This window comes from Simochromis diagramma, unplaced genomic scaffold (genome assembly GCF_900408965.1).
Source record: "Simochromis diagramma unplaced genomic scaffold, fSimDia1.1 OVJJ01000483.1, whole genome shotgun sequence".
Taxonomy (NCBI): Eukaryota; Metazoa; Chordata; class Actinopteri; order Cichliformes; family Cichlidae; genus Simochromis; species Simochromis diagramma.
Window position 1 is genome coordinate 3,562,184 of NW_024386835.1, and position 17,192 is coordinate 3,579,375.

At 38.4% G+C, this 17,192-nt stretch overlaps 2 protein-coding genes across 3 annotated transcripts; both read left to right on the top strand.

Annotated features, from left to right (window-relative positions):
• The first annotated feature begins 1,214 nt into the window (after positions 1–1,214).
• On the top strand, positions 1,215–8,499 carry adipor1a (adiponectin receptor 1a). Its single transcript, XM_040029330.1, has 8 exons — positions 1,215–1,344; positions 3,171–3,386; positions 3,468–3,581; positions 4,058–4,229; positions 4,336–4,522; positions 5,867–6,054; positions 6,205–6,398; positions 6,616–8,499. Exons 2-8 carry the CDS (start codon positions 3,240–3,242, stop codon positions 6,742–6,744), a joined length of 1,131 nt encoding a protein of 376 aa, XP_039885264.1. The 5' UTR covers positions 1,215–1,344; positions 3,171–3,239; the 3' UTR covers positions 6,745–8,499.
• A 1,616-nt stretch (positions 8,500–10,115) lies between these two features.
• rabif (RAB interacting factor) lies at positions 10,116–14,066 on the top strand. 2 transcript variants are annotated; one of them, XM_040029372.1, is made up of 3 exons: positions 10,116–10,354; positions 10,715–10,957; positions 13,583–14,066. In XM_040029372.1, the coding sequence occupies exons 2-3, from the start codon at positions 10,820–10,822 to the stop codon at positions 13,829–13,831; spliced, it is 387 nt and encodes a 128-aa protein (XP_039885306.1). In that variant the 5' UTR covers positions 10,116–10,354; positions 10,715–10,819; the 3' UTR covers positions 13,832–14,066. The 2 variants fall into 2 exon arrangements, with proteins under 2 accessions (XP_039885306.1, XP_039885307.1); XM_040029373.1 differs by lacking the exon at positions 10,116–10,354 and adding an exon at positions 10,612–10,630.
• Positions 14,067–17,192: the final 3,126 nt, after the last annotated feature.

Genomic DNA, 17,192 nt, shown 5'->3' on the forward strand with positions numbered 1-17,192 from the left:
TACCCATAACAGCAGGTTAGCCACTGTTTTATATCTGAGATGGTAAAAAAAAATATTACCATGTATATTCTTAGTGTTTCCAGAAAACTGCACAAGTCTACTTTTAATCCCTCTGTCATAAAAGGCTGATGGGTTATTATCATCACCGCCTGGCAGGTGGCGTGGACACCCACATTTGTGGACATGATAACTGGTAAACGAGGCAACGTAGGATTTTTAAATTGCTACTGTAGATGCAATAACTGAAAATCTTGAAGGGGTTTAACTATTGGTGATCTTGACTTAAAGGTCAAGGTAAGAGGTCAAGTTTTCTGATAATCTCATGAACATGATAATTCAAGAAGAAAGTTATGACGTTTCACATAAATACAATAGCTACATCTACTAAAGGCTGGGGGGTAGCACGGGGGGGGCAATTTTGGTTAATTGAAATAAAAATAGATACTGACCAATATTGTACACACAAATTATACAGAAATGTCCTTATATTTAGTGTTTGACACAACACTTCAAAAAGTGTTGTACAAACAATAATAAAATCCTTCCAAAGTGGAATAATTATAAAGAGTTAAATTATTGCTGAAACGAATAAATGGCTAAACTCAAAACAAAAGCTAATTAGAAGAAACGAAAGTGTAATAGTTATGCACGATAGTAAATTAATTTTGATAACATTTAGATTTAAGATTATTTATTTGTAATTTTAAAAAAAATGCAACAAAATTACGTTTGGTGACTGTCAACGGACGACGTGGGATAAAATTAGATTTTAAAAAAGACAAGTAGACAAGTATAAAAAAAATTGCAATAAAAGAGCTATATGCAACAACAGGAGCATATAAAAACATTTTCTTGACTGTTATGGCAGCAGACCGCATCAGCAGACATCAGGACTTATTTTGTGCAAAAATATCGACAAGTCGATGAACATCATTTACAGATATATTGGGTAAATGCCCAAGACATCTATAGAAATGTAAATCGCCAATGCAAAGATTCCAACACTACGCATTCGCCTATGTATCATATCAGTCCTACCAGTTATTGTGTAATGGGCTGGGGGTCTGCACTATTGTCTGTTTTACATTTGTAAACATTTACATTTAAAAACAATATTTTTACATTGTTTAAGTCATTTTGGAATTGCACTGACTAAAATTAATAATTTAAAAACCTTTTCTGACTTCATGAAGACGTCTGACTTGTTCTCGACATTCGAATGGATGCTTTTATTTTGGAAGGAGAACTGGATTCGGCTTACAAAAGAGATTTCAACTTCCGGAAAGAATTGTGTTTCTCGTCGGTAAATAATTCACCTTCCTGGTTTGAAGGCTACCCTGCCAGGTAACTTTTCTGCTTTAAATGAACTTGTCATAAAGGATCTTGGGACAGTAAAGCTTCTAGATAATACTTCAGACTGATGAATTCGTAAATACTTTTATTATTAAGTTAATTCCCTGAAAATTGTCCCCTCCTCAGCGACAGCTCGGCGCTAGCTTAAAGGAAACGTTAGCAACCTGATATTATAGCACCTCAGACCAGCTCATTATAAGCGTTGTCGGAGAAGGTTACAATTAATGCTTTACTCTTTAAAAAGTGTAAGAAAGCGTACTCATACTGAGAATTTGTATCAAATCCTCTGTATCTTGGTGTTGTTTACATTTTGTGGTCCCTGTTTCGTCTGACGCTGTGCTAACGTTAATCAACATCCGTCTGGGAGCCTGGGCTAAACAGTAAAATGGTTAAATGTGTTATGTGTGCAGTCAGTACTAGGGTTACATAAATCGTTATCCTGTCTGAAATAAGAATTGCCGTCGTGCTGTACTTGTCCGGAGATGTACAGCTAAACAAGTTTAGCTACTTCTTTTGTTTCCTTGTTGTTATTTTTTCGGTCAGTAACACAGGGGTTTCATGCGAAGCTCACATTAATGTCCTTTTTTTTTCTTAGAAGTACTAGACGTATTAATTGCATCGTGAGTGCTAATTATTGAGCTGTTGAAGCCCTATGAAATGACAAGTAGATGGGTTTATGGCATAGATGAGTTATTGAGAACCTCTTAAGAGGTTTCATTTAGAGTGAAAGTAGGAAATCAGCAGCATTTATCTGTAATAAAGTGATTTTTTCTAACCAGTTTTGTTAAGCGGGGCTCATTTCCTGAAGCACAGTGGACATTTTGTTTACCAGAAGTGCAGAAATAACCGTTAAACTTTAATCAAAAAACAAGGCATCACAGACAGATTGCGTTCATTGTTCACTTTGTTTTTCTACAAAGGCTTATTCTCAGTTAGGCATAAACCTGAAGCAAGGCAATGCAGACTATTTATACTAAATGTTTTATAGTAATATAATATAGCAGCTTACTAATAGTGACACAGTAACATGGAAACAGAAACTTCACTTACAAATGAGGTCAATTGAAGCAAATTGGACTGATGGCTTTATTTTACTGCAGGCACAAAAAAAAGAAAAGTGTTTAACATCAGCTTCAGCGTTCATAGGATATACCCTTCATTTGATAAATGTAAACTTAACATGTTACATTCAAATGCTGCTTATTTAAATATGTAGGTTAAAGTCAGTCACCTCTTTTCTCCTTACTGGCAGGCTCTGCTTTTGTGTTCTCAGTTACTTAAAGCTGATCCCCTTTCAGACCAGGTTTTAGGTGACATCCCTGGTCTAGAGCTCCATATTAGTTGACATACTTGTCAGGTTCTAAATACAAAACACAACATATCCTGATTTTCTTTGTTTAGTTCTTTTAAATATTCCGAATTCAAGTCGTGGACAAAGCAGTTCATTTTTATTTCTTCAGGTTGTTCTCTGGGTGCTTCGAAATGAGTCTTTTATCCTGTACAACAGAGATATCAGCCAATAATACTGTTGGCCTCTTGCCTCCACAGTTATCATCTCATAATTAATTCTAGCTCATTTGCATTGTGAGGCATTTTTGTCTGTAGATAACGTAATATCAGTCTTACCATATATATTCGTTATTTAATTGTGGTTGTTTTTACTTTTCTTTTATTAGTTTATTATTTTTGTTGCAGTCTTTAGTTGTGTAGTTTTAATCACTGAGTGTTTCGAGGACTGAAGAGAACTGGAGTCAGACTACATGAAGGTGTTGACATACTTAGATTGTAAAGCTGAATGCAATTCTGGTGCCCCCCAGGAGGAAATTCAAGTATACCATCTGAAGCAGAATACATCGACTGTGAGTGGATCATCAGGCAGTCTCCCTATGTCAGGCCGAAACGGGTCTGCCAGTGATGCAGACTGCCGGATCTCTGAGGACTGCCAGGTCCCAGATGTTGAGCTGATGGAGCTGGGGCCATTGCTGGAAGAGGGAGGGGCGCGGAAGGGTGTATCCAAAAGTGTCCATCCTGAGGTAGGACTGTTTCAGAATAAGCAACAAAGAAAGAAGCTGTTATTTCTCTGTAACTTCAGTAGTGTCGTAACCTCTTTAAAGGGAGCCGCAATGCTTGCTGATGAGGAAGAGGAGGATGATGAGGTGGGTGAGGTTCTGACCTTACCGCTACAGGCTCACCATGCTATGGAGAAGATGGAGGAGTTTGTACATAAGGTAAAACAAAAAAACCAAAATTGTCTTTTAATACTTAAACAGAACTCGTTGAGGGAAAAAGACTAATGAATTAGCTTATTAAGAATATGTCAGTGTTCTTAATAAATCACAAGAAACTGTGTTCATTAAGTAAGTAGTCCACACAAGAGCAATGATGAGCACTTCTTTTTTTGTACTGAAAAATGTCTTTCATATCTAGGTCACAGTTCTGTAACAACACATTTACGGAGTTTTTTTTTTTGTTTTGTTTTTTAAACAGAGCCCAGGCTCTGTTTAATTTTGCCTTCAAACTCTCAGACATGTTTCCATATTTGGTTTTTGTTTTTGTTTTTTTGTTTTTAATTCATACACAATCTTTAACATGCTGAATATAACTCCTGTATTGTTTTTCATTTTTCTGTGTGTTTTATTTGAAGACCCTCACAATAAACTCAGAATTTATGCCTCTCTGAGCAAAAGTTATTCTTGTTTTTCAGGTCTGGGAGGGGCGCTGGAGAGTAATCCCTTTTCATGTCCTGCCAGAGTGGCTGAAGGACAATGATTACCTCCTGCACGGACATCGACCACCCATGCCATCCTTCCGGGCCTGTTTCGGAAGCATCTTCAGAATTCACACTGAAACAGGAAACATCTGGACTCACCTGTTAGGTGAGCGTTACAAACTGATTAGCAGCAGATAAAAATTTTCATTATGGTCAAAAATATTTTTATCTGAGTCATTCTGCATATTTCCCGCCTGTTTTGTCTTTCTCAGGGTTGATCTTATTCCTGTGTCTGGGCACATTAACCATGCTGCGGCCCAACATGTATTTTATGGCCCCACTGCAAGAGAAGGTTGTGTTTGGGATGTTCTTCCTGGGTGCTGTGCTTTGCCTCAGCTTCTCCTGGCTTTTTCATACGGTCTACTGCCACTCTGAGAAAGTGTCTCGCACATTCTCCAAGTAAGGCCTCACACTGTCAAACGGTGCTTTGCACATCATGAACGATTCATTTCTGTCAGACTAAATAAAATTTCATTTGTTTATGGAGGCTGTTAAAGTTCAGTCGCATCTTAAAATCACACATGCAACTCGAACTTGTCGCCTTGAGTGTTGTGTAATATTGATTAAATATTTATAACGCTATGCTAAATCCTCTATAGTTTTTGTTTAATCATCAAGTGACTTTAGTATTTATTTTAAAACATGTTTCTGTTTGGATGTTTAACTGATACACACACACACACACACACACACACACACACACACACACACACACACACACACACACACACACACACACACACACACATATTACTGTAAGAACAGGGGGAGCTAGTGATTTGATGCCAACCCTTTTTGTCCATGTTCCAAGGGTCATTTAACAAGAACCTGACCCCAGAGTTTGTCAGTGCTTTTATTGATCTGTGGTTAAAGATGCAGAGTATTTATTGTGGCAGACTTGAAGCATCACTATACTTAATATACCCACAGCTCATGTTTACATGGCAGTTATCATATTTCAACAATATATGTTTTGAATAGACCTGGAAACAAAGTTCTGTTGTTTTCCTTTTTCAGAGACATGAAAAAGTTTTTAGTTTTTGCTTCTTCTAGATTATGGGTGTTGCAGCTTAAGGCCTGGGGGCCAGAATCAGTCCGCAAAAGACCCCAATCTAGCCCACCTGATGGCTTTGAAAAATGTGACGCACAGAATGCATTTTAGACTTTTAACTGTATTTTCACAAGTTTTACATCCTTTCCTACTGATAAAGACCTCCACTATATCCATTCATACTACACCAAAGTAACTAAGTAATAGATAAACAATTAAATGACAGAAAGTTCCTGTTTTTTCACTGTCTACTAACAAAATGTATGATTTTGTTTGGGGGTTTGTTTGGGGATTTTTTGTTTTTGTTTTGTTTTTGTTTTTTACATTGGGTTCGCTGTAAAAGAAAAAAAGAGGACATTCTCTCAGTTAACAAAAATTATCTGTTTTATAATTGCAGGACAGTCTGCACAGTGAACTAACAGAACTTTTTCTATAATTTTACAGATTTATTTGTTACAATTTAAGACCAAAGCAGCATTTCGTTCTCATCTAGAAAAACTTAGAGGCATTTCTGAACTTGCACTTTTTTTTAATATTAAAATATTTCAAAACTTTCTAAACCGACAGAAAGAGGAGTGAAACTGGTGCGTTCCACTTAAGATCAAAGTGGGCTGTATGTGGTCGGCAGTGTAAAATGAGTTTGATATTTCTGTTGTAGGTCTTCTATCCAAACACTCATTTTCTCTCCTCAGGCTTGACTACTCGGGGATCGCCCTCCTAATCATGGGCTCCTTCGTGCCCTGGCTGTACTACTCATTCTATTGTTCCCCTCAGCCTCGCCTTATCTACCTCACCATTGTATGTATCCTCGGCATTGCTGCCATCATTGTCGCCCAGTGGGACCGATTCTCTACACCTCGTCACAGACCTACAAGAGCAGGTGGGCACCAGTAAAAGAACATACACACTGTTTACACTTGCAGCAGTTTGTTTTGGTTGCAGTTTTATCACACCTCCATTTATTCCTCTTCTGAGCAGTGGGGATATTTTCAGGAAACTAATAACACGTAACTGCAATCCATGTTTCTAGGCGTCTTCATGGGTCTTGGACTAAGTGGCATTGTTCCCACCATGCACTTCACCATTGAGGAGGGCTTTGTTAAGGCAACCACAGTCGGCCAGATGGGTTGGTTCTACCTGATGGGGGCCATGTATATCACCGGCGCTGGTCTGTACGCAGCCAGGATCCCTGAACGCTTTTTCCCTGGCAAGTGCGACATCTGGGTAAGTTTTTCCTCCCTCAAACATGCAAGCAGTCAGTAGTGGTCTGAGCAAGTTCAAAGCTCAGTATTTACAGTCTATTGTAGATTTAGAAGGGAGTGAGTGACTAAAGGAACAGTTATACTCAGCAGTAGCCTCTGGATGTATCTTTAGTAGTTTGTTTAAATACCAAGCAAATGATAATAAATGCTGCTAATATGCACATCTTTCTTTCTGTCAGTTCCATTCTCATCAGATTTTTCATGTTCTGGTCGTGGCAGCAGCGTTCATCCATTTCTATGGCGTTTCCAACCTGCAGGAGTTCCGATACGGCCTCGAGGGAGGATGCACAGATGACTCTCTGCTCTGAGAGGCTTGACTGTGACTTAAACTTTTCTCTATAGCCCCCTCTTTCTCTCTCACAGACACACACACACACACACACACACAAACACAAAATGCTGCTGGAATTCAAAACAGTCACTTATTCCTCCTTCTATACTTCTGATGTTTTTTAACATCTTGTTTGGGTTTTTTGTGATCTTTCTGCTTTGGCTCCTTTTTGCTTCAATAAAGTAGCATTAACTAGCCAATGTACCATGGTGGAAACAGGCGCTACTTGTTAATAAAATTGTTATTAAGCTTAAAATCTGCATTTTCAGCTAAGATAAAAGTGGGATTTTAGCCAAAAATAAGTCATGTATTCCTGAAACTGCAGCTTACTAGTACCCCAGCCACTTTGTCATTTGTCACCAATTTGTGCTGTAGAAGAAGGCACATACTGTAAACCATTCCTTTCCTATTTTCCATGGAAGCTAGTAGATGAATGTGCTGTCCAGCAAGAGTTTGGTGTAGAGCAACTGAAGACAGCTTAGCTGGTTGGGAGCATCTAGTTTTCGGCATGGTTGTCAGCACTTGTTTTTTGTTTTTGTTTGTCTGTTTTGGTGTGTGTACCGGCACATATTCATTTATCTGTTACATAAGCCCACTCAGCAATAAACCACAAGTTTATCTGAAAGCCCGGTCAAAGCTTAAGTGTTACGTTCTTGTGTGGTTTTAGGGTGACTTTGAACCATATGCCTGGAGGAGGAAAACTGCCTCTTGGCTAACTCCAGCTCATCCACAGCTCGTTTGTTCATGTGGACACTCCCTGCTCAGCAAACAGATAAATAATTTTTGAATAAAGCTTAGAGCTTAGGCCCCATAAATAAGAGCTACGCACAGTAAGTGTCTGAATAACACATGGATTAAAGCTAATCAGATCCTCACAGGGTTGGATGTTTCTTTTCTGCTTCTGTTGCGTCGTTTAAATCAAGAAAAATCCCAAATGGATCATTTTCAAATCATTTAACGGCACAGAAAAGCCCTAAGAGTTTGTAGCTGCTGTATAAAAATAAATCAGCTTAGTTCAGGTTAAACTAAGATGCTTGAAACATTGAGGTGACAAGAACTACCCAGTCATTATTTATCAGTCACCCGGCACTTCATGGATTAATTTCTAGAGTTAGTTCCTGGGCTACGCACAATGTACAGATATGGATTGGTTCAATTGCGTTTTTGTCAGAGGTTTTTCTTTTGTGCTAGATCTCAAATGAAGTGAGAGGTATAAATATCAAATACACCTTAGCGTACATTATTAAATTAAAAAAAACTTGGAATCCATATGAGGAAACATGCTCTGTATAAAGTTTTAGTATTCCTGTGCCTTAGGCCAATGGAAATGTTTTTAAATAAAATGGCCTATCTTAAGAGTCAAGGGAGTATCAAGGATTTCCAGATGTTGACTTTTCTTGTTTTTCCTTGCTATATATATATATATATATATATATATATATATATATATATATATATATATATATTTATTTTCATTCTCCAATCGAATCATTACTGGATTTGCATTACACTTACACTTCCATTGATAGGTTGTATGAACTTCAATTTAAGACTCCTTTTTCTAGATGAACTTATTCAAGCTTTATTACAAAGACTAAAACAATGTGTATTCTTGACTTTGTGTAATGTCCTGTGTAGAAAGTGATAAATCATACATTTCACAGAAATGTAAACCTAAATATTTATTAATGGTAATCTTGGAAAATTATTGTAATAAATTCTTTTCCACATGTGAAAATGTGGTGTCCAGTTTTCTCCAGTGTACATTTTAAAGGTTCAGGGACTACAAGCAGCTGATTACATTAACATACACTCAGCAGGTTCAGCATCAGTCACAGGAATGTATGACTTGAAATTTCAAATGACACATCACCAGTTTAAAAAATGAAGACAAACGCATTCATGGTCTACTTCTTCTCAGTTATGTCGAGAATATAATCTGTACCATGTTTCAGTGCTTTCCTTTGTGGTTTGATGTTTGTTCAAACATAATTTGATTGTATCATGTCATCAGTGGTACAAATTAAATGTAAACCGCTGTGTTAGCAAAACTGCACTCCTGAACACACTTAATATTTTTAATTCACAAATGAAGCCTCAAACTTACTGAAGGTGATAAATGTTTAGCTATAAAGTATATGCAGTTTGACTTTTTTTTTGGGGGGGGGGGGGTGCGATATTGTACTACGCAGGAGCCTAAAATATTAGTTCTTTTTCTCAGGTCAGCTGCATGTCAGCAGGGATACTTAGTAGACGTAATTTGTTTACTTTATAGTACTCCTACAAATATTTTATATGTAACCCTCTTTTTTATTTTATCCATCATTTGCTAGCTATAATTATACTGCAGCACTGACTCAAAGAAAAATACACCTGTAATAACAGAATATTATTTTTGTGTTCTTCTGATAGTATTTTTTAAACCCTGTGGCTTCACTAGTTCAGTTTCTTTTTACAATGTTAACATTTCATGACAATTTTAAACTGCATTTCAAAACACAAGTCAAAACTCCATTAGGATTCCTAAGGTAAATTTGAGAGCCAAAGGATTTTATCCTCATCTGATTTTATAAGATTTATTTCATAAGGATTGTCATTTGATTCAGCATATATGAGTGCATCGCGGCCCACACATTGGAAACAAGGTTATTATAGTTAACTAAAATAAAAACTAAGTGAAATGATTTGGGGAACTTTTGGGGAAAACTAACTTAGGCAAGCAGATACTTGTTAATTTGTTATGATAACTGATGAGGCTTTATTATAATACCTGTACTGATTTTCCTAATATTCAATACTCAAGTAGGCTCTGGTATACATATGAAGGAGTATCATTTTGAAAATAAAGTCAAAATGTGGAGATTACAGTTTTTGTTTTGAGACAAACTGCCACGGCTGTTATACCCTCTACAAAATGCCTTGTGTAGATGGGATAGTGTAATCTTACTTCGGATTCGGTTTTAGTTACAAGGAAATTGTGGCGGTAAGTATAAGGACACTGAAGAGAGAAAGCAGGAAGCTGCATCTGGTGGCCGGATTTATTCAAAATGAAATGGCTGGCAATGGTCAGATGCAAGGATAGCCATAATCCACCCGCTTCGGACTCGATGATCACGTCCTGTATGTTGTAACACAGGACACTATAAGACAACTGATCATTTTGTTTCACTAATTCATCTACACGTTTTGTAGAGGGCATAAGAGCCGCGGCAGCTGTTTGGCTTAAAATGACAAATGGAATCTCTACAGTTCGTGTTTGTTTGTTTGCTATTTCGAGTTTAATCTCAAAATCTTGACTTTAATATTTAAAATGGACACTATTTTTAATGTGGTCCTAATACTTCTTCGTAAGGAAAGTAACCTAAACTAAGCTGATTTTTTTTTTGTTTGTTTGTTTGGTTGGTTGGGTAAACAGTGTAGAAAAAAACAACATAAAATAAAACCTAACTGGGAACCAAGTCACAGCTCCGTGTTTCAACACGGGAGCATTTACTGGTTGGCACACAGAGACCCAGATTGTTTGCCTAGCTTGGACTAGCTTGCTTGTCTCATACAGTTTTGTTCAGAGCATCTTCTGCAGCATATAGGTACGCGTTATTTGACTTAATTTAAAATTTAAAATGCATGTGTCTAAAACATATGTCTCTGCTCTGTAGGTTTATGTCTGTTAGTGTCAGACCCGGAGTTAGCGCACATGAAGATACGGGTCATCCCATTGGACTGCATTGGGTTAAAATGATCTCTTTAAATGTATTTTTCAAGCTGTGGTTTAGGAATATGTGTGACCTGTATTTGGAACGTAAAGAAAAATTAATTAGGATTAGGGACTTCCGCACGGCTCGTAATTCCGGTGCACCCTTTCTGTTCGTTCCCTCCCTTTCTTCTTTTTTTTTTTTTTTTTGTTTAAGATCGCACTTTAGTTAACATCATCTCCTTAACCGTTACAGTTAACGGAGATCTCTTGGACCAGCCTGGTTTTCTTGGTGGAAGTCTCCCCTGAGCCTCTTTGTGCTCGTTCGTCCGAGTAAACCTGCTCTTCTTTGGGGATCGACATGGATCAGGAATCGAAAGAAAGCACGGACCGATCCAGCCTGGTTTCTGATGACGGCAAAAACAGCAAGTCTGTGCTGTGTCAACGCTGCGGGTCCAAGGTGCTCTGCCCCGGTACGGCCGTGTTAGCGGAGAAGGAGGTATGGCGCATGCATTCAGTCTCTTTTGACATTCATCGTTTTAACATCAGTGAGTTCCTGTGTGCTTCAAAGGATAATAAAGCCAAACCAAAGTGCTGCTGAAACAAACCAATCAGAGGCAGATATGCACTCACTGGTCATTTTATTAGGTACAACTTGCTAGGACCAGGTTCGACCAGTTTTTGTCTTTAGGACTGCATTAATTCTTTGTGGCAGAGATTCAACAAGGTGGAAAAATTCCTCATGAGATTTGGGTCCATATTGACATGAAAACATCACACAGTTGCTGCAGATTTGTTGGCTGCACATCCATGATGTGACTCCTGTTCCACCACATCCCAAAGGTGCTTTTTGGGAGATCTAATGACAGTGGAGATGATTTGAGTACAGCAAATTCATTTTTATGTTTAAGAAATCAGTTTGAGTTCATTTGAGCTGTTACATTGAGTGTTATCCTGCTGTAAGCCACAATCAGAAGATCGGTAGGTGTTGTGCGTTCAGAGATTCTCTTCTGCATTCTTATGCTCAGTTTAAACTTCAGCAGGTTGTCTGCTGCCAGGTGCATGTGATTGGTTGATTAGCTATTTGTATTAATGAGCGATTGAACAGATGTACCTAATAAAAAATGACCAATGATTGTAAACACCAAAGTCATTACGGTACTGTAGTTCTTGCTAATTTTAGACCTGTTTCCAAGCTTCCGTTTCTGTCAAAATTTTTAGAAAGGATTGTATTTGAGCAGCTACAAACCTTTCTAAATAGTCATAATATTTTTGAGAAGTTCCAGTCGGGCTTCAAAACCCACCACAGCACAGAAACTGCCCTCCTAAAAATACTTAATGATATTTTATTAATCACTGACTCAGGAGACCCAGCTGTGCTCCTGCTCCTAGACTTAACTGCAGCCTTTGATACTGTTGATCACATCATTCTGATCTCCCGTTTGGAGCAATGTGGTATCAAAGGTATCCCCTTGGAATGGTTTAGGCCGTACCTCTCCGAGAGGACTTTTTCCGTGAGCCTTGATGATTTTATTTCTTCTCCAGCTCCTTTTACTTGTGGTGTCCCGCAGGGTTCCGTATTAGGCCCAATTCTTTTTTCAATCTACATGTTGCCCCTAGGCCTAATCTTTAGGAAGCATAACATCTGCTTTCACTCATATGCCGACGACACCCAGATTTATCTTCGGTTTAATAGAAACACCTCCATGCCCATGGAATCGCTAGTCAAATGTCTTGACTAAGTTAAAACCTGGATAGCCTGAAATTTTCTTACCTTCAACGAGGATAAAACTGAGGTAATTATTTTTGGACCGAGCTTTATTTCAATGCCCCAGATCTGGACTTATGCAACCTAACATGTGCTGTTAAAACGCATGTAAAAACCCTGGGGGTTTTCTTGGATAGCAAACTTACATTTGAGAAACAAATTAATTCAGTTGTCCAGCGGTCCTTTTTTTAAATTAAGGCTCCTATCCAAAGTGAGATTTTTTTTTTTATCTTTTAGAAATTTGGAACGAGCAATTCATGCGTTTGTTTTATCTCAACTGGATTACTGCAATTCACTATATGTGGGTGTCAGTCAGTCCAGCTTGGCCCGGCTCCAACTTGTACAGAATGCTGCAGCTCGCCTTTTGACTCGTGTGAAGAAACACCAACATATTACTCCGGTGCTTGCTTCCCTTCATTGGCTTCCAGTGTGTTTTAGAATTAAATTCAAAATCTTACTTTTGACTTATAAAGTGCTAATTGGCCAGGCACCGGACTATTTGTCTGACCTATTGCAGCGTTATACGCCCTCTAGAGCCCTTCGATCAAGCGATCACCTGCTCCTTACCTTACATAAGTCTAGGATGGTTCATCGAGGAGATCGGGCATTTGCGGTTGTGGCACCGAAAATGTGGAATGATCTACCTCTCCACATTAGAAAGGCCCCAACTGTTACTCTTTTTAAATCGCATCTTAAAACATATTTTTTTACTCTGACTTTCGAAACTGCATGAGAGTTACCAATTCTTTTATCCTAATTTTCCTTTAATTTTCTTACCTGTCGTTGTTGTCAATGTCATTGTTTAACGGTTACTCTGTACAGCACTTTGGTCAGCTCCCTGTTGTTATTAAACGTGCTTTATAAATAAATTAATTAATGAAATTACTGATTCTTCAGTGTGCTTTTCAGTAAATATACTGCAGGTGCTGCTACTGAATTAAGAAAGGAAACAGATGTATTCTTTAGGCCTTAGTTACTAAAGACAGACTTGGCTCTGCAGATGTGTGAGCAAAAGGCACATGGATATTGAGGATATGCTGACTCTTTGAAGAGCAGAATACAACTGCAGGTGCTGGAGGTTTTTATTAATTTTTTTTCATACTCAGCTAATTCTATGGAAAGAAAAACATCCTATTTACGCTGAAATGCAAAGTAGAAAATCAGGGATTTAACTCTGTTTCTTCAAGATGAGCTGTATTTGTGCTCAACAGATGAGAGAAACTTAAATCTGAGCTGGAGGCTGACACAAACCCCTTCATGCTTGCCCTGTTTCACTCCTAATTTTGTGCTGTTTCACAAGTTTTTTTGTTTTGTTTTGTTTTTTAAATCATCTGTTCCTGTGTTTTCTGCCACCAGCTGTTCCTGCCATCCATGCGGAAAAAGAGTGGCCTCAGCAGCACAGAGGCCTCAGTGGACGGTGACACACTGACTGCCCACTGGTTCGTGGATGACATGTACACTTTTGAGAACGTAGGCTTCACTAATGACGTGGGGAGGATCAAGTACCTCATCTGTGCAGACTGCGAGATTGGACCAATCGGCTGGCACTGTTTGGATGACAAGAAAAGTTTCTACATTGCTTTGGACAGGGTGAACCACGCATAGTTTGAGTGCATACGTAAGTGAGTGCACGAGAACTTGAAAATCATGTGTTGGCAGGCAGAGCATCGGTTCATGGATTTACTCCCAGTGGTGACCCCGACTTCATCCACCACACATGCTTACAGATACTGGTGTGTATGTCTTTAACGGTGACAGGACTGTGTTGTTTTCATTCTCATGTTTCATGTTGACAAGTTTCACCATCCTGTTCTAATAAAAAAGGTTTTTAGGAAATTGATGTTGAATGCAGTCTTTTGCAGCTTCCTCCTGAAAGAAAATTTGGTTTCATCCTTTATTTTAGCACATTCTTTTATAATCAGTTAAAAGATGCCAGTTGAACACTGAAACATTATGGAGCACAAAAAAAGCAGGTAATCACTCAGTTTATCCTATGACAGTCCTGGGAAAAGTACACTGATGATTTAGTAGCTTGTAGAAGCACCTTTAGCAGCAACAACTTTAAGGAATCGTTTTCGGTCTGACTTTTGTCAGTGTCTCACATCGAGGAATTTTGTCCCAATCTTCTTTACAGTGTTAATTCAGTTCATTGTGGTTTACAGGCATTCATTCATACACAGCTCTCACAGTCCCCATCACAGCATTTAATCAGGTTGAGTTCTGGACTGACTGGACAATCACAACACCTTGATTCTTTTCTTTTTCAGCCATTCTGCTGTAAATTTGCTGCTGTGCTATTGCTCATTGTCGTGTTGCCCCAGTGTCGGCCAAGCTTGAGAATACTTTGGTATACAAAGGAGTTCATGGTCGACTACAAGATGCCTGAGTCCTGTGGTTACAAATCAAGCCCAAATCATGATCTTTCCACCACCATGTCTAACAGTTGATATGAGCTACTTGTGCTGATAGGCTGTGCTTTTGTTTTCTCCAGATGTGGTGCTGGTCATTATGGTCAAATATCTCCACTTTGGTCTTGTCTGTCTAAAGGACATTGTTCACAAAATCTTATGATTTGCTCAGATGAAACTTTGCAAACCTAAGCTGTGCTGCCATGTTTTTGTAGAGAGAATAGGCTCTCACATGGAAGGCCTTTCAAACAAGCCACACTTGCTCAGGCTTTTTCTAATTGTACTATCATGAACCTTAACATTTAACATGATAACTGAGGCCTGTAAAGTCTGAGATGTAGCTTTTGGGATTTTAGTTTCTCAGTCTTGACTGAATGCTCCAGAATAGCAAACTGCCAAAACTTCTGCTTTTAAATAAGTGCACACACATTTATTTGGCAGCACCTGACAAATAATTACTCTCTTAATACGTCTGGAAACTGTAAGAGTGTACTTTGCTTTTCATAAGTCAACACAAAGTGCTGTAAATACATTTTTTCCATCACATGACTGCATGTAGGTTTTAATGTATTTCACAGTTTTGGACTTCTGGTCCCAAAAACAAGTAAAACTGGAAATGCTAAGTTACTTACCATCTGCAATTCAGTTTTGTACATTATTCATTTAAATCCACAAACGAGGTGTTAACATGTGAGCAAGTCTGCATTATCGATATGGTGTTGGAAGCATTTATTACATTTGCATCCAGTCTGATCCTCCTTGCAAAGCAAAGTTTTAAGTTGTAGATTTTATAGTTCTGAATATAATTTTGTTCAACCCAACTGTCTCCAGTTTCTCTGTAATAATTTATGTTCTGTGGTTCACGCTATGAGAGGTCTACTGTTCATCACTAAGGGTCCTGATTTTATAGCTGCCAGCACATTTTCTTTGTGATGTGGTTCCAGATGCTCACACCTAGTAAGATGAGTCCCACCATGTGAGTTTCAGGGGTGGTATTAGTTGAAATACCTTGTGTGGTGGATGTGGGTTTGTGAAGAATGAAAAGATTTGTGTTCTGAAGACTACCGCTGTATAAATTATGTATTACTGTGTCATTATGAGTTCAAAGGTACCAGAATGACGTAAAGTTCTTCACTTGCTTGGGACAGAAGGGAAGAAAATATCCAGTGCTAACAGCAGTTTTTATTAAGAGTGAGCATACATTAAAAAACACCTGCCAGTTTACCGTCCAACAGGAAGTTTAGGCGAAACAGAAAACAGGGACATTCAAATCAGCTCTATACAGTGCTGAGAAAAACAGTATTTGCCTGCTTCCTGAGTTCTTATTCTTTTTTGCGTATTTGTCACACATGTTTCAGATCATCAAACAAATTTTAATATGAGAGAAAAATAACCGAAATAAAGGCAAAGTCCAGTTTTTACAATATTTTATTCATTAAGGGGGAAAAGCTATTCAAACATGCCTGGTCCTGTGTGGAAAAGGAACTGCCCCTCTTGTTAAATCATGAATTAACAGTTAATAACCACAATTTTTAGAAAACAGTTCATTTTCACTAGCCTCACCCATGCCTGACTACTCCCTGAAATCGCTTAAATAGAACCTGTCTGACAGAGTGAAGTAGGCTAAATTATCTCAAAAAGCAACGAATCATTCCACGATCTAAAGAAGCAACTGAGAAACGAAGTCAGTGACATCTCAGTCTGGAAAGGGTTATAAAGCAATTTCCTAAGGCTTCGGAACTCCAGTGAACTACAATGAGAGCCATTATCCACAAACAGAAGAAAACTTGGGACACTGTTGAACCTTTCCAGGGGTGACCGGCCTACCAAAATTACTCCAAGAGCGCATTAATGACTCCTCCAGGAAGTCACAAGAGAACCCAGAACAACGTTTAAAGAACCGCAGGCTTCACTTCCCTCAGCTTTGGTCAGAGTTCATGATTCAACAATAAGAAAGAGACTGGTCAAAAATGGCATCCTCCATTTTTTTTTCCTTTTTCAAACACTGCTGAAAATAAACAGGACAAAGTCTTGTCTCATATTTGCCAAAATACCAAGACCTTTGGGATAATATTCTGTGGACTGATGGTTTGAGTCCTGTTACATCTGGTGTAAAACTAACATAGCATTTCATAACAACAGTCAAACATGGTGGTGGTACCGTGACTTAAGCTCTGTACCCAAAGGAGAATGTCAAGCCCTGAAACTCGAACTAACTCAAGATACTCAACAGGACAATCATCCGAAACACACCAGCGAGTCCACCTCTGAATTGGTGAATTGGACCTCTTTGACTACCCCCCCCCCCAAAAAAAAGAAGTTTTGGGGTAGTTAAAGAGGTCTTGAAGCCGATTGAAATGCTTTGTCATGATCTTAAACAGGCCGTTAATCCTGGAAAACCTTCCAATGTGGCTGAAAAGAAGAGTGAGACAAAATTCCTCTACAGCAGTGTGAAAGATTATTGCCAAACCCAATTATTGGGTTTAGAGAGCAATTACTTTTCCACATAGAGTCCCCCAAGTTAAGATAGCCTTTCTCTCTTAATAAATGAAACAATC